Raw genomic sequence first — 25046 nt, 5'->3', positions numbered from 1 at the left:
AGTTGACCACACTGCTGATAGCTCAGAACAACTCCCCTCCCCCTTCTTTCCCAGCAACATCCAGTAGGGAGCGCAGAACATAAGAAATATATATTTATACACACCCCTACCTATCCCTGCGCCCCAGGGATGTAAGCTACCCACCCTACATGCCCCTCTCAGCCCAGAGACATTGACTACCCCTCTCCCTCCTGTCTCTGGAACATACACAACCCATACCAGTCCATGGCTCCAAGAGGCCACATCCCTTCAAATCAGGCCACACCTCTTTTTCGGGCAGCCGTGGCTCCGGCGAGGTGAGTGGGGGGTGCAGTAGTGCAGAGTGCGCACCAGGTGTCACCACACCTGGTGACACCTCTGGTTCTATGGCAGATGCAGATTGTCCATCTAACTGTGTCCTTCTATGAGAACAATTCTGCGTCTGGGCTGCAGAGGGTCCAGGGATGCTGCTGGTGTTCTTTGTTAGGATAGTCAAGTCTCTTTTGGTGAAGCATTCAGGTTGCTTTGTGCCCCGTAATGAAGGTGCTTGTGAGCACTGAAATAGATGGCTGGCTACCAGCAAGATGTTACTGATGGTATTGATGTCATTACACATTTCTTGAGATTTCTGCTAGGTATCAAACCTCTATATGCGGTTGCACTTTTTGTCACTGATGGTATTTTTTTGATCTTTGGTGATGATGTTTTGTACCATAGATTTTATTTTTCTATATTTGCAATTTGGGCAGTACGGATGGTGTAATGGCTAGCATTACTGCCTCACAGCACTGAGGTCATGGGTTCAATTCCCAATATGGCCCTAAATGTGGGGAGTTTGTATATTGGGGGTCATTCCGAGTTGTTCGCTCATTTTTTTTCCGCTACGGAGCGATTAGTCGCAAACTGTGCATGCGCAATGTACGCAGTGCGCCTGCGCCATGTAAATTAGCACAAAAGTTTGGTATTTTACTCACGGCGTAACAAAGTTTTTTCATCGTTCTGCTGATCGTAGTGTGATTGACAGGAAGTGGGTGTTTGTGGGCGGAAACTGGCCGTTTTCTGGGAGTGTGTGGAAAAACGCAGGCGTTTCAGGGAAAAACGCGGGAGTGTCTGGAGAAACGGGGGAGTGGCTGGCCAAACGCTGGGCGTGTGTGTGACGGCAAACCAGGAACAAAAGTGACTGAACTGATCGCTATGTGTGAGTAAGTCTCGAGCTACTCAGAAACTGCTAAGAAATTTCTATTCGAAATTCTGCTAATCTTTCGTTCGCAATTCTGCTAAGCTAAGATACACTCCCAGAGGGCGGCGGCTTAGCGTGTGCAATACTGCTAAAAGCAGCTAGCGAGCGAACAACTCGGAATCACCCACATTCTCCCTATGCTTGCGTGGGTTTCCTCTGGGTACTCCGGTTTCCTCCCACAATCCAAATATATACTGGTAGGTCAATTGGCTCCCAACAAAATGAACCCAAGTGTGAATGTGTGTGCGTGTACATGTGGTAGGGAATATAGGCCCTCATTCCGAGTTGTTCGCTCGGTATTTTTCATCGCATCGCAATGAAAATCCGCTTAGTACGCATGCGCAATGTTCGCACTGCGACTGCGCCAAGTAACTTTGCTATGTAGAAAGTATTTTTACTCACGGCTTTTTCATCGCTCCGGCGAACGTAATGTGATTGACAGGAAATGGGTGTTACTGGGCGGAAACACGGCGTTTCAGGGGCGTGTGGCTGAAAACGCTACCGTTTCCGGAAAAAACGCAGGAGTGGCTGGAGAAACGGTGGGAGTGCCTGGGCGAACGCTGGGTGTGTTTGTGACGTCAACCAGGAACGACAAGCACTGAACTGATCGCACAGGCAGAGTAAGTCTGGAGCTACTCTGAAACTGCTAAGTAGTTAGTAATCGCAATATTGCGAATACATCGGTCGCAATTTTAAGAAGCTAAGATTCACTCCCAGTAGGCGGCGGCTTAGCGTGTGTAACTCTGCTAAATTCGCCTTGCGACCGATCAACTCGGAATGAGGGCCATAGAGTGTAAGCTCCACTGGGGCAGGGACTGATGTGAATGGCCAAATATTCTCTGTTAAGCGCTGCAGAATATGTGTGCGTTATATAAATAACTGGTAGTAATAATAATAATTCTAATAACAGTTTGGTGTGCTGTTTTTTTATGGCGTTACCAGAATGCTGTGTATGTTGAATTATAACTAAGCACCCACAATAACCTACATTTGAGTGTGCAATACTTGAACAAAAATCCTATATATAATGACCCAAAGTTGTCTGTCTTGTTGCTGTGGTTAGAGCCTGCAGAATGCATACCAGCCCCTACTGTGCATGTCATAGGCTGAACAGACCTTGGATGATTACTATATAGATGTAAGTCACTATTACTTAAAGTCAGGCAGTGGCCCAACAACAAGCACCAACCAAAGGTACAGTTATATAGTTAAGATTTTATATATATATATATATATATATATATATATATTCTCCCTTCTCTGTAAGCATTACACGTTTTTTTTTTTTTTTTACCAGTGTGTCTGTTGATTGAAGAGTAAATCCACAAATTTAGGACTTGTGATATTAACACCAAGGGTGTGTACTGCGAAACTGTAAATTGTTGACTAAATTAATAGAAGAAACTCTCCTTGAGAAACTGTAGGCATTGAGTCATAATTACTCAAGGTTTAATAACAACACTATTGTAATACATTTAAGCTCAAGCCAAAACATGTAGCAATATTCAAATAACTTCCTGAAATGTAGGTGAAACTTTGTAATAACTTTTTCCATAAACACAAATGGTTAAATGCATCAGCTGTACAGACTTATGTTGGGTTTTGATTTTTTAGCAATCAGGACAAGTCAAACAACAGGGACAAGAAAAATTGGCTTAACATCCAAAAACAAAGTAGTGAATTGTATTATTGTATTGCAGCTGCATTGTAATTTGTGTTCTGTTATCCATGAAATAAAATGTCTACACAGTAGGTCTCAGTGTTACATCCAAAAAGAATATGTCAAATTTGCATTGCACAAATGGGGTATTAATACATTTATTCTGGATTGTACGTGTGATTCAGCTTAGTGTGACTACTATGCCTGTAATAAACGATAGATAAAGCCTTTGATATCCTTTAAGCTTATATTATGCGGCCAAATAATAGAGACAAGTCATCATCATCAATTTTTTAGAATTAGGCTTTAAATGTAAAAAAAAAATCAATGAATATTTTCTTTAAAACTCTTTCTGATTGTTAAGTTGCCCATAGACCTCAAAGAGGCTCTGTAATCTTGTATCTGTAGATATCAATATGATGTAGTGTTGTGTTCCTAGATTGGAGACCAATTTCTAATGGAGTAGAAACATTTAGAATGCCAGATGTCACTGTTGATCATGGAGCTATTTATGATGAACATATATATTTTTTATTTATTTATTCCCCCTCTTTTCCTGTGGCCATGTAATCATGGCCAAGTCATACATATTGTACGAATATTTCTGAAAACCATTGATAGAGCAAAAAGGCTTCAATTGTTTTCACCATTTTAACCTTTCATATGCTGACATTTTGCCCACATTAACATTTCCCATGTGTCGACATTTATGTTGTCAACATTTAACCATGCTGAAATGAATGTTGACATAATGACTGTATGCCTTCTGTTCGCCGTCTGCCACACATTTTCTTGCAACATCTCTGTGGTCGGACTGATCAGTGATCCCTATGCTTAATAAATAAGTCAAATTACATTTTCAAAATGTAAAAAAATAAGATCCCTATACATAGCTCAGATGGGAGACAGTCAATTTGCGGTTGTCAGGATCCTGGCTGTCAGGAGACTGATGCCGGAATCCCGACATCCGGTAAAATACCGGCGGTTGGAATACCAGCAGAAATCCCCAATCTGGTGGTGGTCCACGCCTCCTCCCAAGGGGGAACATAAGTCACCACCGGCCCCATAGCGTGGTGAGCGCAGCAAGCTCATGAGGGGACACACTGCACTCGCCGCCGGTATTCCGGCTGTCGGGATCCCGGCGTTGGTCTCCTGACTGCCGGGATCCCGACAGCCGGGATATCATACTGATCTCGCTCATATAGCAGTTCTCTATGTAATTAAAGTATCACAATTTGGGAGCACAGGCAAACACACACATGCGCACCCACAAAGAAAACAGAAACCATTTCTATAAGTATGTCTGAATCACAATATTTATTGTATATTGCAAAGTGTCAGTAGTATTTTACATTTTATTGTCTTTTTTGCTGTACTGTAACTAGAGTGACCATATTATCTCTTTTACCTGGGACGCTCATGGTTTACACAGGTTCTGTGGCTGGCTGACTTCAAGCCTACATTTCAGATGGTTTTAATCAGCCACAGAACCTGTGTAAGCCATGAACGTTCCAGATAAAAGGGATAAAATGGTCACCCTACCTCAATAACCAAGGCTTGAAATAACACAGTTATGCATAGCTGTTTAAAATATACACGCAGTATCCAATCCCAACAGCATTACCATATCAGAATGGTCACCTGGAAAATAATATTTATTTGTCACCAAAATGTACACTTTAATATAAAATGATTGGCATAAATGAAATTGTTAAAACTAATAAACAACCAAAATGCAGCTGGCCACACATAAACATGCCTATGCAAGTTACCTGATTTATTCAATTAGTAGAACTATTCCATAAAATGCAAACACTCCACCATGTATGACATAGGACACTTACAAGAGATTTAACTCGAAGGGGTCTATTCATTATTACTGAACCTAACCGCTACTACTTTTGTCGCTAACTGTTAGCGGCAAAGTTTGCACTATTGATCGGTGTTACAGCGCATGTATGAGTTCAGTACACAGATGCACATACAGTAGTGAGGCTCAGTGTAGGCGGAGAGATCCGAATGAACCAATAGGATTCAGCGAGGCTCAACTGTATGTATGGTAATGCTGTCAGGTTGGATAGGCCGTGTGCCTAACTTACCTAACTTTTTAGCCAAGGGTTCTGCCTTTTAGGTGAGCCATGAAATTACAGATTATGATATTAACTCTTGAGGTTTGTAGAGTACATTTAAGAATATATAATTTACATAAAAACATTCAAATGAAAGTTCATCCAAAGTGCTCCAAACTTAATTGCAAATATAAAATTTGCTCCAACTATATACATAGGTTGAAAACAATTTATACAGCTGTATTAATATGTACACAGTACAGAGTACAGTCTGTAGTAGGCTGGTGTGCTTACATTAGAAAACATTATTCCTGTTCTAAATGTCTCTTCCTCATACAAATTCATACAAATGTCTATTATCTTACAGTATTTTCAGGTATACGTTCTGTTCAAATTTGCCATCAATTGTAAATGCACAGTAACCCATAGCAACCACCAGCATTAATCCATCTAGAGTTGGGCTTTGTATGTTCTTCCATTGTTCATGTGGATTTCATGTTCTGGCTTCCTCAAGAAGAAACACTGGTAAGTTAGTTAGCTTTGGATGAAACTCAGGGGTTGATTTACTAACGCTTCTAAAAAAAATGGTCAACCCCATCACTCTTCATTTTTAGAAGCGTTAGTAAATCTACCCTTCGGCCTGTTTCTGTGGTTAATAATTTAAGCTCAACTGGGACTGATGTGACAGATTAACACAATCTCTGTAAATCGCTGTGTAACATGTTGGCGCTATATAGATAAAAGTTAATACATTTAGTACTGTTACACACTGATAATAACTTTGTGATTGGTTGATATGGGTTACTACACATTTGCTCTTAGTAAAGAAGCCCCATTTTCTGCTTTCTAATCACTTTCCTCTATACCTTGCCACACTTTTTTTTACTATTATAGCTTGAATCATTGCTGATTTCTAAAAAGATAAACAAACCTGTAACAATGCAAAATATGGATTGTTCTTAAGGTATTTTGTTCTTCGAATAATACTTAAAACTTATAAAAGGCCATGCAGAGAGACACCATAGGTCTGCCTCTTCATGTGCCCAATTCTCCTGCACATAAGGCCTTGCAGACATACACAATAGGCCTGTCTCTTCATGTGCCCGACTCAACTGCCCACAAGGCCTTGCAGACAGACACAATAGGCCTGTCTCTTCATGTGCCCGACTCAACTGCACACAAGGCCTTGCAGACAGACACAATAGGCCTGCCTCTTCATGTGCCTAGCTTACCTGCACATAAGGCCATGCAGTCTGACACAATAGGCCTGCCTCTTCATGTGCCCGACTCAACTGCACACAAGGCCTTGCAGACAGACACAATATGCCTGCCTCTTCATGTGCCTAGCTTACCATCACATAAGGCCATGCAGTCTGACACAATAGGCCTGCCTCTTCATGTGCCCGACTCAACTGCACACAAGGCCTTGCAGTCTGACACAATAGGCCTGCCTCTTCATGGGCCTAGCTTACCTGCACATAAGGCCATGCAGTCTGACACAATAGGCCTGCCTCTTCATGTGCCTAGCTTACCTGCACATAAGGCCATGCAGTCTGACACAATAGGCCTGCCTCTTCATGGGCCTAGCTTACCTGCACATAAGGCCATGCAGTCTGACACAATAGGCCTGCCTCTTCATGGGCCTAACTTACCTGCACATAAGGCCATGCAGTCTGACACAATAGGCCTGCCTCTTCATGTGCCTAGCTTACCTGCACATAAGGCCATGCAGTCTGACACAATAGGCCTGCCTTCTTCTGTGCTCAAATCACAGAAGAGACATTCATCTTGTGAACGGAGCCAGTATTCGCGAGAATGGAGCCTGTCACTTCAGTGGAAGTAAGCAGCAATGTAGAGACACATAAAACTATAGGCTGAATTTCCCCATTAACGTTTCAGCCTCCATAATGGCTGTCCCAAATTGTGTAGACTACAGGTATTCTGGGGTTTGAAGATGACCCACCATCACCTCTCTTCACATTAGACTCTAGTCACATCTTTACTACTGAATCCAAACTGATGAATTTTTTTTTAACCAAAATACCCCCCAACAGGTTATTTGATCATTTCCTGATGCACCCAGCCGCTCATGTTACAAGCTCTATAATTGTTTTTTTATCATACATTCAATAAATAAAAAGGTTATGTCCATCCTGTTTATTTCTTATGAAAGAAACTCCCAACACTGGTACTATAAGGAAGTGAGGTCCAGATTCTTTCCTTTTTCTTTGCTGTCAATAGTCGGAAATTCATCAGTCAAATCGACAGTGTTTTCGTGACACTCCAGTGCCTGCGGCTTGTCAATAGATAATTCCTCATCTTCTATATTGTGGCAACCCTTACAGCACTTGCACTTCTTGCAGCAGCAACAACAATAGCGCCCACAGAACAGAGAGAGGAGGGATATCCCTGCATCCCACGGGCTGAGAGAGTGCATCCACTTGGGAAGGAAGTTCCAGGTCTTCAGAAAGCCTGGCAGGAACCTGGGGCATTTTGATTGCATAACATTGACGATAATGGCAACAATTATGACAAACACGATAGGAACAGCCACGCCTACAAGAACCTGCCATCCAGCTATTGATAGGCCAAACACCAGCAGGGGCAGCAAGAAGAAGCACAGGATCAAGTAAACAACAGCAAACCACCGGTATTTGGCTGTCTTGTTCCCTAGGCCCTTGGCCAGTCGAATAGGTACCCTCATGAAGGGGATGGGATACCAAATTAATATCCCAGAAATATTGAAGAAGAAATGGCATAACGCAATCTGCAACAAAATAGAATAACATTATATTACTTTAACAGAAATACAGTTTCACTAAAACAATGATATTTTTAAGTTATACTTTCTCCGGTCAATAGCCAACTAGGGTCGAGATTTATCAAACCTTCAAAAGTGGGTGGGTGGATATGTTGCCTTAGCAACTAATCAGATAGCTAGAATCTGATTGGTTTCCTATGGGGAACACCTCCACTCATCTGCTTTCAAAGATTTTATTAATCTTCCCATAAGCCACTAAATAAATATAATATATCTTGTGGGAATTCCATGAACCTGGCTTTATTTTGTATCATCTCTTTACCCGCTTGGGTTTTAGGGGTATATTTACTAAGGGGCGGGTTTATAGAAGTGGAGATGTTGCCCATAGCAGCCAATTAGATCCTACTTATCATTTATATAGCACCTTCTAGAAGATAATAGCTAGAATCTGATTGGTTGCTATAGGCAACATCCCCACTTCTATAAGCCCCCATCTTAGTAAATATACCCTGAGAGTATGAGATTGGCTTGTGGAGATCCAGAGCCTCAACCCAAAAATTCTCTATGTCATCATTGTTTCATTCCTCAGTGTCAGATAGAGTGCCTTGGTCCGCATATGAACACATATATGAAGTACAGTAAAGAGAGGATTTAGGGACATTTTTATGATATAGGGGAAGATGTTTCAAACATTCTAAAGAGAATAGATGGATAGATGCCCATAGCAACAATCTTCTTCTACCTATAATTATATAGAATGTACTTGATACACTTCTCCGCTTGTTCGCTTTAGAAGATTTGATACATCTCTCCCATAGTCCCATTGAACAAGTGAAATACAGAAAATGGGGCACAATATTTTCTCCCATTCTTTAATAGACACAATGACTACATTTAAATAGAAATACGAATTTAATGTTGCATATTGCGGTTAAGTTTTGTAAACTCTTAGGGGGAAATGTATTTAAGCTTGGAGAAAGTTAAAGTGGAGTGAGATAAAGTACCAACCCATCAGCTTCTAACTATCATTATTCAAACACAGCCTGTTAAATTACAGCTGATTGTTTGGTACATTATCTCTCTCCACTTTATCTCTCTCCAAGCTTTGATAAATCTCCCCCTTAGTCTTTCCATAATACACAGCCCTAAAATTGTTGTTAGGGCCTAAGCCCATAAACTTGGTTTTTAATCTCTGGAAAAATCCTATTCATACTTCCATAGTAGAATATATATGCTAACCTTGCTTTTCTAGGGGATAAGCTATAAAACTATACAAAGGGTTTACAACACACACCTGTACAGAGTTTTGTAAGGTGTCCCCCGGACTGGCTAACGCAGCAAGCAGGGCAGTAGTCGTTGTTCCGATGTTAGACCCAAGTGTCAGTGGGTAGGCTCTCTCAATGCTAATCACTCCGATGCCTGAAAGAAAGCAAGAGCTGAGATGTTATATGGGGCAAATATATTGAGGACTTAGTTTTTCTCTAAGACTCAAGTCATGGAACATACCAATGAGTGGAGTCATTGCTGATGTGAACACAGAACTGCTTTGCACAATAAACGTCATTCCAGCACCAACCAGCATTGCCAGGTATCCCGTCAACCATGCAAATGGGAAAGGGAAGTCTGGATGAGGACAACAAAAACATTTCAGAATTAGGACTCCAGAGGATATAAATCATGACAAAGGAGAGAAGTCAAGTGCACACATATGAGCAGGAACAGAAAACTATATCCAAACAAGTCCCGATTAAACTAACCCCCTCTACAAGGACACTGTCCCTTCCTATACCCCACCAACACAAAACTCAACAGCCCCAACCTTTGGATGCTCATCATTTGTATAAACAAATATATTTAAAAGTTCTCATTAATTTTTCAAAAGCTCTCTCTAATTTATTTTTTAATGGCCGGCATACATAAACACTGAGGTCTTTATGCCACCTCTGCAATCCTGTCACCTGTAACCAGATCCCCCAGAGCAATAAGACCTCTGCATAGATCCAGATCCACATCAATGTCTATCGAATAAGGGCAGATGACATCTGTTCTATACAGGTTTGGGTTTAAACACTTTAAATTCTCGTAAATTCCATTAAAAAGAAGGAAAACAAAACTCACTGTACTAGAATTGGATTCACAAACAGGGAAACAGAGACCTGCTAACAATAGAATGGGATTCAGAAGGAGGGAGACCAAGACCCAAGCCTAGGTTGGAGGTAGACTGATAACATGGTATTCCAATGGGATTCCAAGCGTGGACACAAAGACCCAGTGACATGATAATGAAATGAAGAAGGTGGGAAACGAATCCAATGGAATTCACAAGGAGGGAAACCAGATGAAGTCCACCTTAAACTGACCTGAAACTGCCAGTAATATGAATTACCTGTGTTAACGATCTTCTTGATGATAATAGACACTTGTCCTTTTAGCATGGCGTTCAGAAGCTTGACAATCAGAATCAGGCAGACGCACAACACAAAAAGTGACAGAGCCAAAAGGATAAATCCCACTGCCAAATCGGGGAGATCACTGTTGGCAAATATGTGTGCACCTGGGTAATACAATAGAATAAAAGGGTTAATCTATTTCTCTATACAGAAAGATTTAATTTCCATACAGTATCTCAATCATTTAAATTTGGAATAACCATAATTTTAACTGCGTTTTATAAACTCTGCAATCTGGGTAATCAATTATGATAATACAATACAAATTTCAGTTGTACAACTTGTGCAAACCAGCAGAATCTCTGTGCAGCACTGTAGGGTAGAGGTTCTGATTTCCAGATGGATCATCTTACAGTAAACTTGGCTTTGATGGGTAAAATGTTATTCTATATAATGATGTCACAATATATGAGGATTGTGAAAACAGTGCAAATACAGAAAGCAAAAGAGACTTATAGATCTATGCTACTAATTTACATAAATACCCATATATAATGAGTACTTACAGCTGACTTTCACTGACTGATAGATCTCCGTCCAGGTCACATTATTTTCATCTGTATAGCAGAGTCTATTTATAGTACAGTTATCCATACCCGGCACAGCAACAGTTACGTAGTCCTGTAAAATATCGGACACACATATATGTGGGATGCTGTATGTTGTATTTTCATGCACATAAAACACACTGTTTGCTTTCCTATTCATCACTAATAGGGCAGGCTGATCAGTGTATAGGCTGACAATGGAACTGCGTTTTCCGACACCAATGCGCCCCCATCACGCCCACCAAAGAAAGCCACCCCCCTCAGTCATCGTCTACGAATGCCTATCGGAATTACATGTCCCTCCATGCAATTCCGATCTGCGTCCCTGGCAGTAACTATCGTCGTGCGTGAGCATGACTCAGAAGCATGCACAGAAGTAAAGGGCCCCATACACTAATGCAACATGTCGGACCCTCATGCCGCAGGCGATCACCCCAGCAGCCTCCCAGGCGGCAGGATCACATAAGATACATCATATGCGGTCCTTTTGCTTACTATGTATCTTGTGCGATCCCAGCCCTGCCTGCAGGGTCCAACATGTCGCTAGTGCAGCACAGTTAATCTAGGGCAGTGGTTCTCAAACTCAGTCCTCAGGACCCCACACTGTTTACGTTTTCCATGTCACCCAGCAGGTGCACTGTGTATCACCAACTGTCACATTTTAAAATCTACAGGTGACCTGGAAAACATGAACAGTGTGGGGGCCTGAGGACCGAGTTTGAGAACCTGTGATCTAGGGGATCCGATCCTCACGGGGCCGCTCATTGGATCGGATCGGATGTAAAACACATCCGAAATGCCTGATTTCATCCGATATGTCAGCCCGAATGGCCGAAATCGGATGAAATCGGGCATTATCGTTCTAGTGTATGGGGCCCTTTAAACATCTGCATCCACCTCTGATTTACCCCCTGTGCTTGAGCAGCTGGATTGGCCAATTATGGGTTGATTATTTTTTTCATTATATATTTGCTACATATTATTATTACACAGGCACTGGTCATGGTGACTATTTTCAGATGGTGACAGCGATTTCCGGATGTAATCAGCATTTTGGGAATCCAGCTGAAGGCACTTTAGATCCCGAGAGCTTGCAATGAATCCCACTAAAATGGCCTATTGATATGTGACTTTTTATATTTATATTTGAAAAAGCCTTTGATGTTACAGCTACCATAGAACTGACCCTCTATTACATAGCTTCATCACATCCCCCATAGATGCTTACATTGTCATCACACAGCCTCTTGATCAAACTCTTGTTCTGAGCTTCTGGGTCTCCATTTGCAATTTGCTGTATAACCTTTTTATCGAGCTGCAATAGACAAATGTCATTTAGTTCATTTTATATATATACTGTATTTATTAAGAGTAGTAAGTCTGAAATTTGGTTGCGAGTACAAGTCATGCAGTTCTGTACACACCTGAATAATTCCTTTGGTAAGGGGCTCCGTGATAACCTTTAGCATATCTGGGGCATCCTCACCGGTTTTTATATTGAAAGACGTGACAATAACATTGGTGAGATGGAACAGATATCCTGATGCTATTTCAATGGGCAGCAGAATGAGCACAGATAGCCAATTAAAGAAATCATGGACTGTGGCTCCTGCAAACGCCCTGGAAGGAGGAAATTCTGATTATTGAGAAGCAGAGGGTCGTCAGGACTCAATAATATTCTGAATGAATAAATTACCTATAGCAACAAACCAGCAATTAGCTTTTATCTGTGCGGGGGGAAGTTAGAATGAAAGTAATTGACTGATTAGTTGCTATGGCTTAGGGCACAACTAAATACTTGAAAGTACTGAGATAGTTCACTGAAATGAGACACCCCAATAGAAGAATGGCCGCCATGACTAGCGTATGGGCGGTACACTTGTAAGGGGCCCAGGCTGTGCTAATGATCCTGTTTGACACTTAAGTGAGAGTTTTTTCTTCACTCACCACTATAGCTGGGTACACATTAGACAATACACTTCATGAGCAATATCGTCAGTGTTTCCCCTTGAACTCCCGGCCGAATGAGGTAGTGCGTACACACTTAACGATATCGGTCAGTGACGTCATCCTACCTCTGTGCTGTACATCCATAGTCAACGACATAGTCAAAATTTATCTGCATGTATACAGACAACAGTGGACCTCGCTAACGATGCGTGCTCCTCATTAACGATTGTGCATACACACTGGGCGATATTACAAATGATATCGCTCAAAAGGGTAAAAATAAGCGATGTTGTTTAAAATATTGTGTAGTGTGTACTCACTTTAGTGAACCATTAGTTTATCGCCAATCCTAAATTATTTACATAGGCTACAGTGCATTTGTCACGTACAAGATATATATATATATATATATATATATATATAGAGGAAAGGAAAGAAGCAGCGGCACTCCGTCGGTGTAAACAATCAGATATGTATTCAAATAAACATAACAGTGGTATGTTGTGACCACTGTTATGTTTATTTGAATACATATCTGATTGTTTACACCGACGGAGTGCTGCTGCTTCTTTCCTTTCCTGCATTATTGTTGACTGCGGAGGGCACCCGGCTTCTGCCATAACATACTGGGAGTGCCGGGCATCTCTACATTATATATATATATATATATATATGTACCAAATTCTGGCGCTGAATTCAATATAGAATTGTAAATTTTAATTTTGCAAATCATATCATAATCCTCGTTCTTGAAAAAGTCCCCAGAATGTTTTTTTTTAAACTTCTACAATTTATGATGGTGTTGAGTGTTTCATAAGTGCCAAAAAAAACAACCCCAAAACACTAAAGCTCTCATCGTGTACTGTAGCTTATAGTGAAAACAAGGCTAAATGGAGAAGCCCTTATTTACATGTCATATGAGCATTACTGTAAATCCCCTTTAACTGACTAGGAGCATTTTAGGAGCATATTAAACTTATAGCAACTGTAGCAGCAAAGCACTTTGTATATGCTGCAAATACTGTCAGCCTGGACTTCACCTCGTAGTAGTGAATACAGTGCACATTCATTACTATACTTCAATTGAATTGCATAAGTCTGAATGAATGGTAATTCACCTTCTGAATTCATTCCGGTCACCCGACTGCATCAGAGCTACAATGGTGTTTGTGACCGATGTGCCAATGTTGGCTCCCATGATTATTGGTATTGCCGTCCTGACTGTTAGAACTGTCAAAACACAAAAACAATCATGTTATTATTATTCTGTATTCTCAAGAAATGAGGCGCTTGAATTTTTCTGTGTAGCACATTAAAATAAAACATCCTCATGAAATTACTTTAACAAAAGCACTTACAGACAACGTGAGTCTCTACATAGATTAACTTGCATTAAGGTGTACATGCTTTACCGTATACGACTATACAAATTGCCTATCCCAAGATATACCATAAATGCCACTAGGGCAGATATAAATGCCCTATACTATGCCTATCCCAAGATAAACCATAAATGCCACTAGGGCATATATAAATGCCCTATACTATATGTTATGTGGCAGAAGCGGTGTTGAATGCATACCCATAGCATATCTTCCCTGAATTCGCACTGTAAATGTTCAGAAATGGCAACACAAAGTGGACGCATGCAACTATGAGCATGTAGGGCGAAACGCGTTATCACATCTACACTTGTATTCTTACATAGGCATACACGTTCCATGCAGACCAGCACATAGGTGTTTATAAGCCATATGGTTTGCACTAGTATAAGGCAGGTGCGAATACACACAGATGGTAATGACTTGTAGTAAACTAAGCCCATATGCTGCTGACACAGATGATAGTGCAGTAACTTTCCTATTCTCATTATGGTTAACTTTGCTATCTATGGTGGGATTTTAGTCAGTTGCTAAATCTTTGCAAAAACAGGAAATGCAGCAGTGACACCTCTACAGTATAAGGCATGTGCTCAGGTCTGCAGTATTATTCTGTTAGTCATGTACATGTGAAGTGTATAATGTGCAAGGAATACTCACGCCCAGATGACACCATGCTGACCACTATAGACGTTGATGTACTTGAGCTCTGTACAAGCACAGTCACCAGGACGCCGATCACAAGACCGGCAACAGGATTAGTCAGCACCGAGTGATTCTTGAAAATATCTCCTGCAGCTTTTCCTATAGGAGAGTTTAAGTTAGTACAACATTTACACAAATTACTTCATTTCTGCTTCTATCCTACCATAACATGCCAGTGTTATAGATTACAGCTGGTGTCTGTAATACTATTTAGAATAAACTGATCACTTAATATCATGTAAACTGATCACTTAATATCATGACAATGGATTGTAAATAATCCTATATAATTAAAGGTTAACGCTGCTCCTCACCACTTTCGGGGGAATTCAAGTGTTTTGCGCGCCAGCAGCCACTAGATGGCGGCCAATAGAGCAATGCAAGTGTTGCTCCATTTGGCCTCGCACAGCTGCCAGTGCTGACAGTACTGTTATGTTGTTCCGTCATTTTAACAGGCTGGTAACTAGTACTTTTATAATGATAGTAGGAGAGCAGCAATATCATCAGACTGCAGTAGCACCATAACTCCACTAGGGGTCCCTGTAAGCACTACAATAAACCAGGAGTCGCCATAGATAAGTATCACTGCAATCCTTCTGTTATCACCAATCCAATGAGGAGATAACAAAATAAAAAATATACTTTATTACTGAATTAAGCATTTTTTTATTTTCACTTTTCAATGATTTTTAAATATTTTTGTAGCTTTCATTTAATGTTTGGGATCTATCTAATTCCCCCCCCCCCCCCCCCCCCCCCCCTCCATCCACCTAGTGAAAGTGAAAGCATAGGGAAAGCTGGGTCATGTACTGTATATGGACGTTCTATCAGACTGGCCGGGAGAAGTAGCAAGTTAACCCTTACCACGCCGGGCCAATATCGTCAAGGCCACAGAGAATTGCTCCGCTTCCTCTGCAATAACTAATGGATAAATTGTGGTGATATGTAGTTTTTCTATCACTGCAATTAGCAGTGATAAAAATAAAGAGAAAGAAAAAAAAATGCTATATCCTCACCGTGCACATTGGGTTGTTGTTTTTAACTATCATATAACTTCGTTATACAGTGAAATATGTCGACATAGCTATGTGGTCAAGTTTAATCATTAGGGACATAGCACTCCACACTGACTACTAACACCTATATCATCTACATTAACAGCTCCTAATGAATATAACATGATGACACCAGAATTAGTCAGTTATAAGTGGCGACATAGGAGCTCAATTTACATAAATAGTTTTTACAAGTTTACATTGGGTACTATAATCTAAGTATACAGATGTGGATAAATCCACAGGGAACCAGCGCTCAAACCCTATTTTTCGACTTTACAAAGATTACAGCATTTGTTATTTCAATTGAACCTTGCACTTCAGAATTTAAGCTCAAACCAGGAGCGTGCCCCAATCACTGATTGACTTTTAAACCGAATTTATACCTTTTGGGAAAGAAAGTATCTCAGCATCTTAGAATAAACAACCTTAAGTATATTACCTGCTTTTTCATTATTGATTTTAGTTTCACTTTATACCCGTTTTATTCACCACTACAAATAGAGTTTGAGCGCTGGTTCCCTGTGGATTTATCCACATCTGTATACTTACCATTTAAGGGGGGGTGGGACACCCCTCATTACCAGCAGCACACCCCGCCGCAGATTAACACCTCAGTGCGCAGAGAACCCATTTCTGTACTATAATCTAAAGCTAACAGCTACTGTACAGCAAGCTCTTACCGCCTACTAACTGGAAGGCAGAACTTAGCACGTCCAAGGAGCAAACAAAGAAATACAACAGCGCCACCAATAGGACAAACTTGGTTATTGACATCAGCACAGATAGGATGCGTTGCTTTGTGTTCATTTCTGTAAAACAAAGAAAATCCTTTTCAGTCTGTACAGTATCTTAGAAAGATCTATATGCAAGGCAGTCTTCTGATAGAGATGTAATATAAGTATATATATATATATATATATATATATATCAAACAATACAGTTCAGCACTCCTAGATAGAGGATGGCAGCTTGCTCCAGCCTTGCATAAGCTAACTATAGACCAAATTCTATAGACAATAACGCAGTTGCTGAAAGCCAACGTTTCACGGCTATGCCCTTTTAGAAAGGCATAGCCCTGAAAAATTGGCTTTCAGCAACTGCGTTCTTATCTGCTTTATAAGTCTCTTTAAGTGCCAGCTGAATTTGGTCTATATATATATATATATATATATACATATATGCCAAAGTATGGATTAGAGACACTTCCTAAGCAAGTTTTTTTGGGGGGACATTTTATTGAAAAAGTCACACCTACCTGACCACCTTAGCCCTGTACGCTTCAGCTCTGGCATGTCCCATGGGTCAAACTCCTTTTCTTCAGGTTCGTCTTTGCATAGTGACGCAGTGGAGTAAGATGGTGGCAGTGATCCTGAGCTGGGTATACTAACCTCACCTAGAAGAGACATATATACAATAAGTACATGGCATGTTAAGCATGAAGACAGCTCATAACAGTACAGTACGTAATAGAATGCATTGTTAGAGTAGACTTACCTGGTGGGGGATCCCCATTGATATCAGAAAGATAAGTAGGCACTTTGTAATCATCTTCCAGGTCTTTTTGGATGTGGTTCTGGAATTCCGGGAGAGGAGCCATTTTCTGTGAGTAAAGATAAATAAAAATGTTGACTGGAATTTAAACACCAACAATTCTTCACCTTCCCCAAAGAGAGGTTACAGCAACCCATCACCTATTTACAGCAGAACCATTCACCATCAAGAGTTGTAGCAGTTAGGTGGCAGATGACCCATCACCTTGTACAGTAGGCAGTCATCTTCAATATAGGCTTAGACTGGCCGTTAAAGGTTCCAGGGAAGTAACCCACATGGAACTGTAACACTTTGCCTGACCTAAAACTCACATCTCACTTAACCATTGGGAGTCCATCAATAGCTGTTATTGGCTTTTAACTCCAGTCCAAGTAATTTAAAAGTTGTAGAGAATTATATCAGCTTATGGTAGTTGCTTTTACAATAACGTTGTTGTTTTTGTTTGAGTGTATTTTCTGCTGCCCTAAAATAGTTCACACCTCACTACAAGCATCTATGAAAGGCTAATAAATAAGCAAAGAAGAATGGGTTGGCTCTATATAATTTCTTTCATCTCCAAATACCCAAATACTACTGCTGCTTCTACTGCTATTGCTACTGCTGCTACTACTACTACTTTTTATTATAACCCCTCTTTCCTCTGTATCCTGACTAGTATTATAACTAGTATTATTGTATTTTATTGTAAATATACAACAGTATTAAGATACAGTCTTTGCTGAGTAATCAGCATTAATTGGATGACGACTGACACATCAGAGCCTAATATAGAACCCTGGGGACCATGTGGGCATTATACATAGTATATACTGCTTGACATTTGGTGAGTTTTGATCAGAGATGTGCGGATTAGATAGGCAGGAGGCACTGCCTCACCTGCCATAGACTTTTTACTCCAGAGTTTTGATTATAAAAATGATTAGAATAATACAAAGAAGATATAGTATCTTCTTTGTAATTTTCTTAGCATTTTTATAGTCAAAACTCTGGAGTGTACTGGAGCATGACAGGTTTGGCACTGCCTGACCTGACTGTGCGTCACTGGTCAGGATGGACCACACTTACCTACTTTGCTGCACCCTCCTCCGGGAGAAGGCAGCGTTGTAGGTGCACGGGGGCGTGGCAGCAGCAGGATGGCCGGTCCGGGGGCGTGACCAACAGGGAAGTGGTTAGTCCGAGAGCGTGGTATAAGGATTGCGTCATTGTGGCTCCGCCCCCCCCACTATGCAGTGCCAAGAAAATAGGCGCTGTATAGTAGGGGGCGGAGCTACGATGACACAATTCAGGGCGACTCGCGTCATCGGACCTCCTCGGACCGCCCACTTGTTCTCTGCTGCGGGCGGCTGAGGAGGGTCGTGGAGGGGCTGCAGGGAAAGCGGGAGGCTTGCCCACCTTTCCGGGGAGGTGGGAGGGCCACCCGATTTTCGGGAGCCTCCCGGCCATTCCGGGAGGGTAGGCAAGTATGGGATGGACTGTACTAGGCACAGCAGCAGCGCAGGATCCTAACTGGTATAATGTGAAATGAGCCTCAACCTGGTCAGCATAGAACGTACAGTACATGGGGAAATCGGGTGTGCAAGATACTGCATATGAATCCATCACTTAAGGCAAACCAGCCCCATACTGACTTGCACATGTGCTCATTCTGACATCCTATGTGCGGTGGGTGCCAGGGGAACCGTTTAATGAGAAACTAATTTGTACATCTGTGGGCATAATGCCCCAGCATGTGCGCTGCAAGAGGTACACCTCCTAAGAGTCGTATCTGGAGATGGGGCCTATTATATATAAACCGCAACTCCAGGTGGCATGCTACACTTCTGTGCGTACACTCATGTACATGCTTGTGGCTGTATTCCATCAAACCACCTCTCCCAGATTCTGCATATTACTGCGCAGGTGCATTGCAGCAAAGCATATTTCTGCAGGAACTCTATTTAATGCCCAAGTGTCTATTCACTGTTAGAACAAAGCGCCCCCCCCCCAAAAAAAATGAATTTTTTTTTTTTTTTTTTAACAGGGACAGTGTGGGGGAAAACGGAGTCTAATTAAATGTAGTTTAGTGTATTTAGGCATCGTGCTCCATAGGACACAATAGCCCTTATCCAGAAAACTGTGTCTGAAACCCTCTCGCAATACAGTATGTATTCAATGCCTGTGTAAAAAAGCAACAACAGAATATAATGGAGTATGAATTGTGATACACACAATTCATACTCCATCATATTCTGTTGTTGCTTTTTTATCAGTATATTTTCACGTTAAAATGAATAATTGGAATTTAGTTACTATCCAGATAATAAATGATTGTTTTTCATGCTGTATTTTCTAATTAGAAAGGTTCATTATGATCATAGTTCTACTGCAAGGGTGGTAACAGTAGGGAGACAATGGCACATCTATGTAGTAATACGATCATCCAATTCTGAAATCATTATTTAATTACAGCCTGTATCATCTCCAGCAACATAATCTTCCTTAACCTGTTTAGCTAGTTATTAATAATTAGTATTACCCACTAAATAAACTCAGTTTTACACAATATATAGTCATTGCACATTGCAGAATTGTGAATTCGGAATGTGGAAAAACTTTCTATGTGGCTTCCACCTTTGCGTACCATCTCTGCCTTGCTGTGAGTGATATTTCAGGTACACTTGCATAAAGGTGTTAGGGCAGGGGTGGGGGACCTTTGGCCTTCCAGCTGTTGTTGAACTACACATTTCAGCATGCCCTGCTACAGTTTTGCTATTTGGCTTTTCTAAAACTGTTGCAGGGCATGCTGGGATGTGTAGTTCAACACAGCTGAGGGGCCGCAGGCTCCCCACCCCAGTGTTAGGGGGTGCCAGAAATATGAAGGGGCGTAATCTATTACCAACTGCTATGACATCATAATTATGTCCCAACTCGCAATGCGATAATGTAAATTCTCTAGGTGCTGGGCCAGAGCTTACAGAAGACCTCTGCCTCAGCCAAATGGCTAGAACCTTTCACTTTGCTTCCAAGTCCGGACCCTGTGAGCATACTGTGCATGCTACTATAGGCTTACGCCATCTGAACATGGAATTAGCTACCAGGGACAAGTTCCAGAATGCAGCCCTTATTGTGTCATGGCCGAAAAATGTTCCAACAAATAACTAAAGACATTGAGAGCACTTCCTATAGCTGGGATTTGTGATGCATTGTTGTTGGGTCACAATGGTGTGACCCAACGACAATGCATCATGATGTAACAATACATTGCACTACCATCAGCATTATATGATATATCATATGATAACGCAATGTACTGTTACATACTGCATGTAAAATAAATTGCCAAGACCCAGCGATGGTGCAGAGTGATTTAGCAATAGATTGCGCTGCCGTACACACTATAAGATCTATTATAGGATGGCGCAATGTATCGTTACATATTGCATGCAAAAATACATTGCATCTTTCATGAAATTGTCACATTGGACATTCAGCACATTCAAAGGGACTATCCAATCAACGACGTCCAGGAACGCTAAATTGGGGGTACACATTAGACAATGTGTACGCTATATATGGTTCTGATCCACGCCAGAACAATATATCGTACGATATATCGCATAGCGTGTACCCGGCTTTATGCTCTGATGATTATGCTGTATGTTGATGGAGCAGTTGCAAATATGTAACCTAGATACATTTTTTTCCAGTATATTTCATTGTGATATTTTGAACTATCATTAAATAAATACGTCACTTGCTTGTCATCACGAGGGACTGAAGAATTTTCTTTAACTACAGTATAAGTCAGTGGTTCCCAAACTGTGTGTAGTGGCACACTGGGGTGCCTCGGGGCAATTACAGTGGTAACCTGAGTTGGTGGTCCATGACCAATTACATTTATTTAAGGTCAATGTAATAGGCAAAATCAGTGCTGTTGGCTGCCAATCATAAAATACGTGGACAAACAGAAGCAATTTCTGTCAATCACCACATGAGCCAAAGGATGATATAAACACAACTTAATTTAATATATTTCTCTGAATTTCACAATAAAATAAACTTTTGGCCTAGTGGTGCAGTGACTAAAATTCTGATTCTCTAGGGCGCTGTGATTCAGAAATGTTTGGGAACCACTGGTGCTGTGTAAATGATTGCCAAGATATTGTGAGGTTTTATTTTGCAGCTCTAAATTATTATATATGGTGACTGGTCTCAGTTGTGCATGCATTCCCAAATCAGCCCCTACACAGCCTGTACACACCAGGGGTTTTTCCTGTGGTTTAGCGGCCCCAGTGTACTAATGTGGCTGCCAGCAGAAGACAGGAGCTGTCCAGCATACTACTGATGTGTATGTCCCTTATGGCTCCATCTACTAAAAGCATGCAGCCATTTAGATCACACAGAGCGGATCCCACTGCACTTCTTCGCGGGTATATGACACATGTCTTTGACCTATTCTCTGTTTACTAATTCTCTGTGAGCAGGAAAAAAGTGTTATAGAGAAAAGGGCTGATTGCCCTGATCGCCTCCTCCCTGGATTTGCCCTGATTCTGGGAGGGTAGGGAAGTATGAATAAAGGCAGGTCTGATCAGGGGCGGACTGGCCCATAGGGGTACAGGGGAAACCACCGGCGGGCCCCACTGCCTGGAGACCCACATCCTCCTCTAGGGATCAGGTTCCAGACTCAGCACTTGAATTATACACTATACATAGGTTACCTTATACTGCACAGGACTATGTATTTACAATATATATTTATCAAGGGGCCCAGACTATACACTATAAGTTGGTCAAGCCTCTAAACATGGGTCCCTACCTCTGCATTTCCCCGGTGGGCCCTTCATGCCCCAGTCCGACATTGGGTCTGATGACCCCTTCCTCTTATGGCCAGGACCGCAAGTGGTAGCATATAGATGGTACGGGGTGAAAGGGACTATACAGGGGGTCTGCCCTAGATTGGGTTTCCTCCATGCAAAGAATGCCCCTAAATGCCCCACAAACTTGGCCCTGCCCCCATACTTGGTCCCATCAGATATATCAGCACCACTGCCTGTACTGTAATAATGTAAGCCATTAGGAAGTGAGGATAACTTGAGCAGTCTCTCCTATGTTTATACAATTATAAATTAGTAGTAAGCTGCTATAATATTTGTACATTTTCAGCCCCCTCTATAAATCTTAGCCGCCATCTGCTTTTTGCAGACATCTCTGCACCATGGAGGTTAGGGATGCACCTTGACATGCATCGAACAATCACTGGTTTTTAGCGTGCGCCATGAATTAGGTCCACTGATGGCAGCCATTTTTGGAACTAGACCAATATTCATTACAAGTAATCAATTCACTAGTGACCAGTGACATTTCTCAAGTACTTTGTTCCTCAGTTCCCTGTTACCTACTGAGTGCGTCTCATAAAAGCCACATCCATTGTGTGAGGAGACGTGGACTGAATGCATGTTTTGTTTGTTAGGCATGGATTTCGTCATTGTGACATGAACAACAGGGACCAGGGGATAGCTCGGGCAACGAAACCAACCCAGTCTTCAGATTAGGTCCCAGATGAGTAAAGAGTAATAAAAGTAAAACAGTGTATTAATATCCCAACTGGTAATTAGTTTGTAAAACAAGGAGCGCTACAGATTGAAGCTGGTGAAGACTCTGGGAACAGTATGCAGCCCAATGCATGAATTATATTGCTCGCACAAAGCACAAAGAAGTATTGTATCATGTTTAGGAAGATCTCTCAAATTTCAGTCAGAGACTCAATGGTCCTGATTACTGAACTATTTTCTATAAGGCATATTTCTCCAAGCTGTACAGTGTTGTGGGCTCTGTATGGCACCCGGCACATATAAAATAAAATAAAATGCAGCAGAGATCTAGAAACCCAATTCCCCAAGAAAAACAAGGAAAGATGAAGCAACAAGCATCAATTCCAAGCCTTCACCACTAAACTTTCAAGTTTCCAAGTACCTTAATATCCATGGTTCTAGGTGCAAACAGGTACTGGAAGGCAATTATTATTACATGATTACACATAATAAACCACATACATGTCTAATCTTACACACATGTATTTCTAAATAACTCATATTACAGCAGATATTTGCTTTACTGATTTAATTGTCTTATAGAAATAGTTTAATTTTTTTTATCATTATATCAAGTTTTTTTTGTATTATATTGTTTTAATATTAACAATTTTCAGTAATCTGTTTAAACATAATTAACAAATGCTTTTATATTAGCAGTAGTTTATTATAGCACTGGCAAATGACTCTCACCACACATAATAAACAGCTTGCACAAGTCATTAAGGTTTAGTAAGCATATAATGTGTCACTTTCCTAATCTGACCGCAGAATGATACACAAGGAAACACTTTTACATTCTGCAACTGTTTGAATTTAAAACATAAACAAAAAACTGACAAATGAGTCAAAAGGGCAAGAGACAAAAAAAACTTAGGGGGTAAGCAAACAGGTTACATAGGTGAAATAAATCAACCTTTAGCCAGTGCCCTGCTGAACCGCAGGAATGTGGAATATGAAAACACTTTCTCAGACAAGAGGACATTATTATAAGATGAGGCATCCCAGTGATATGAGACAAAGAAAGTTGAATGCCTGCTCACAACTGTCTAAACTGTTTTATATTACAGGTAAACATGCTCCAGATATTCATATACAGTATACTCAGTACATAAGGCAAGCTATAGTATCGGTCACACTACACAAGTCATACTCAGGAAATGGACACATTGTATATACACAGTGTGTGTGTGTGTGTGTGTGTGTGTGTGTGTGTGTGTAGATATATACACAGTCAAAAATATGTTTTGTTGAATTCTAGAGGAACTACTGAGAATAAATAGTAAGCTAATGATTACCCTTCAAACGTAAATTGAAAATAATGTCAGAATACACAACAAAATATAAACCAGAATAGCATCATAATATATTTTTTTACTTTATATATTTGATCGATGTGAAATATTTTTGGAAGAAGATACTGCATGTGCTACCTTGTTTAATGACCATTGTGATACAGTTTTTAATTAATATAAATAGTAAAAGGCATCCTACAGTATACTTGAAATAAGTACAATATTGCAATTGAGATACAGTACATGATATATGAATTACCTGTGGTCCTGTGGAGGAGGAGGCAGGGGGAGGAAAGGTGAAGGACTGGGATACAGGGACCAGAGATCTGTAAACTTATATACAGGATGAAAGCTGTGTCTACACACCCAGGTCACACAATGCTATCCCTCCCCTTTACTCTGAGCACAGCCTTCCTACCTAACTCCCTAACCCCAGTCTTCCCAATCAGCACTTTACAATCATGGATGTGATAACTAACTAATAAAGCCACTTGCTCACTCTTTGTTATCATGCTGTGTCTCATATCACCACCTGATAGCTGCTCTTCCCTCTGGGCTGAGTGGGAGAGTTGCTCATGCACTTCGGCTGGAGAGGAGGGAGGTACGGCTGTGCTGTGCATGCTAATCTGTGCCCAACCTGAGCAGTCAGTTACCTAAGTCTCGCAGCTTTATGATATACTTGCCTACTTTTGAAAAATCATTTCAGGGAGATTGTGAAAGTAACACCTATCAGTGCGGACGTGTACTGCTACATCTGAGAGGCGCGTCATAAAAATGACTTACATCCAAAAGTAAATGAGCCCCAAAGTTAGTAACATCTACTTGCTGAAG

At 41.0% G+C, this 25046-nt stretch overlaps 1 protein-coding gene across 4 annotated transcripts; it reads right to left on the bottom strand.

Moving 5' to 3' along the window:
- Nucleotides 1-4177: 4177 nt before the first annotated feature.
- SLC34A2 (solute carrier family 34 member 2) lies at nucleotides 4178-24835 on the bottom strand. 4 transcript variants are annotated; one of them, XM_063922033.1, is made up of 14 exons: nucleotides 24715-24835; nucleotides 23303-23335; nucleotides 17294-17399; nucleotides 17055-17192; nucleotides 16480-16608; nucleotides 14697-14840; nucleotides 13776-13887; nucleotides 12132-12327; nucleotides 11936-12022; nucleotides 10666-10780; nucleotides 10096-10263; nucleotides 9216-9332; nucleotides 9004-9128; nucleotides 4178-7715 (listed from the first exon to the last, which is right to left on the bottom strand). In XM_063922033.1, exons 2-14 carry the CDS (start codon nucleotides 23312-23314, stop codon nucleotides 7140-7142), a joined length of 2025 nt encoding a protein of 674 aa, XP_063778103.1. In that variant the 5' UTR covers nucleotides 23315-23335; nucleotides 24715-24835; the 3' UTR covers nucleotides 4178-7139. The 4 variants fall into 4 exon arrangements, with proteins under 4 accessions (XP_063778103.1, XP_063778093.1, XP_063778124.1 ...); XM_063922023.1 differs by lacking the exon at nucleotides 24715-24835 and adding an exon at nucleotides 24475-24695; XM_063922054.1 differs by lacking the exon at nucleotides 23303-23335.
- Between the last annotated feature and the right edge of the window lie 211 nt (nucleotides 24836-25046).

This window comes from Pseudophryne corroboree, chromosome 1 (genome assembly GCF_028390025.1).
Source record: "Pseudophryne corroboree isolate aPseCor3 chromosome 1, aPseCor3.hap2, whole genome shotgun sequence".
Classification (NCBI taxonomy): domain Eukaryota; kingdom Metazoa; phylum Chordata; class Amphibia; order Anura; family Myobatrachidae; genus Pseudophryne; species Pseudophryne corroboree.
Note: the sequence above shows the minus strand (reverse complement) of the source record. Positions and strands in the feature narration are given on the sequence as shown.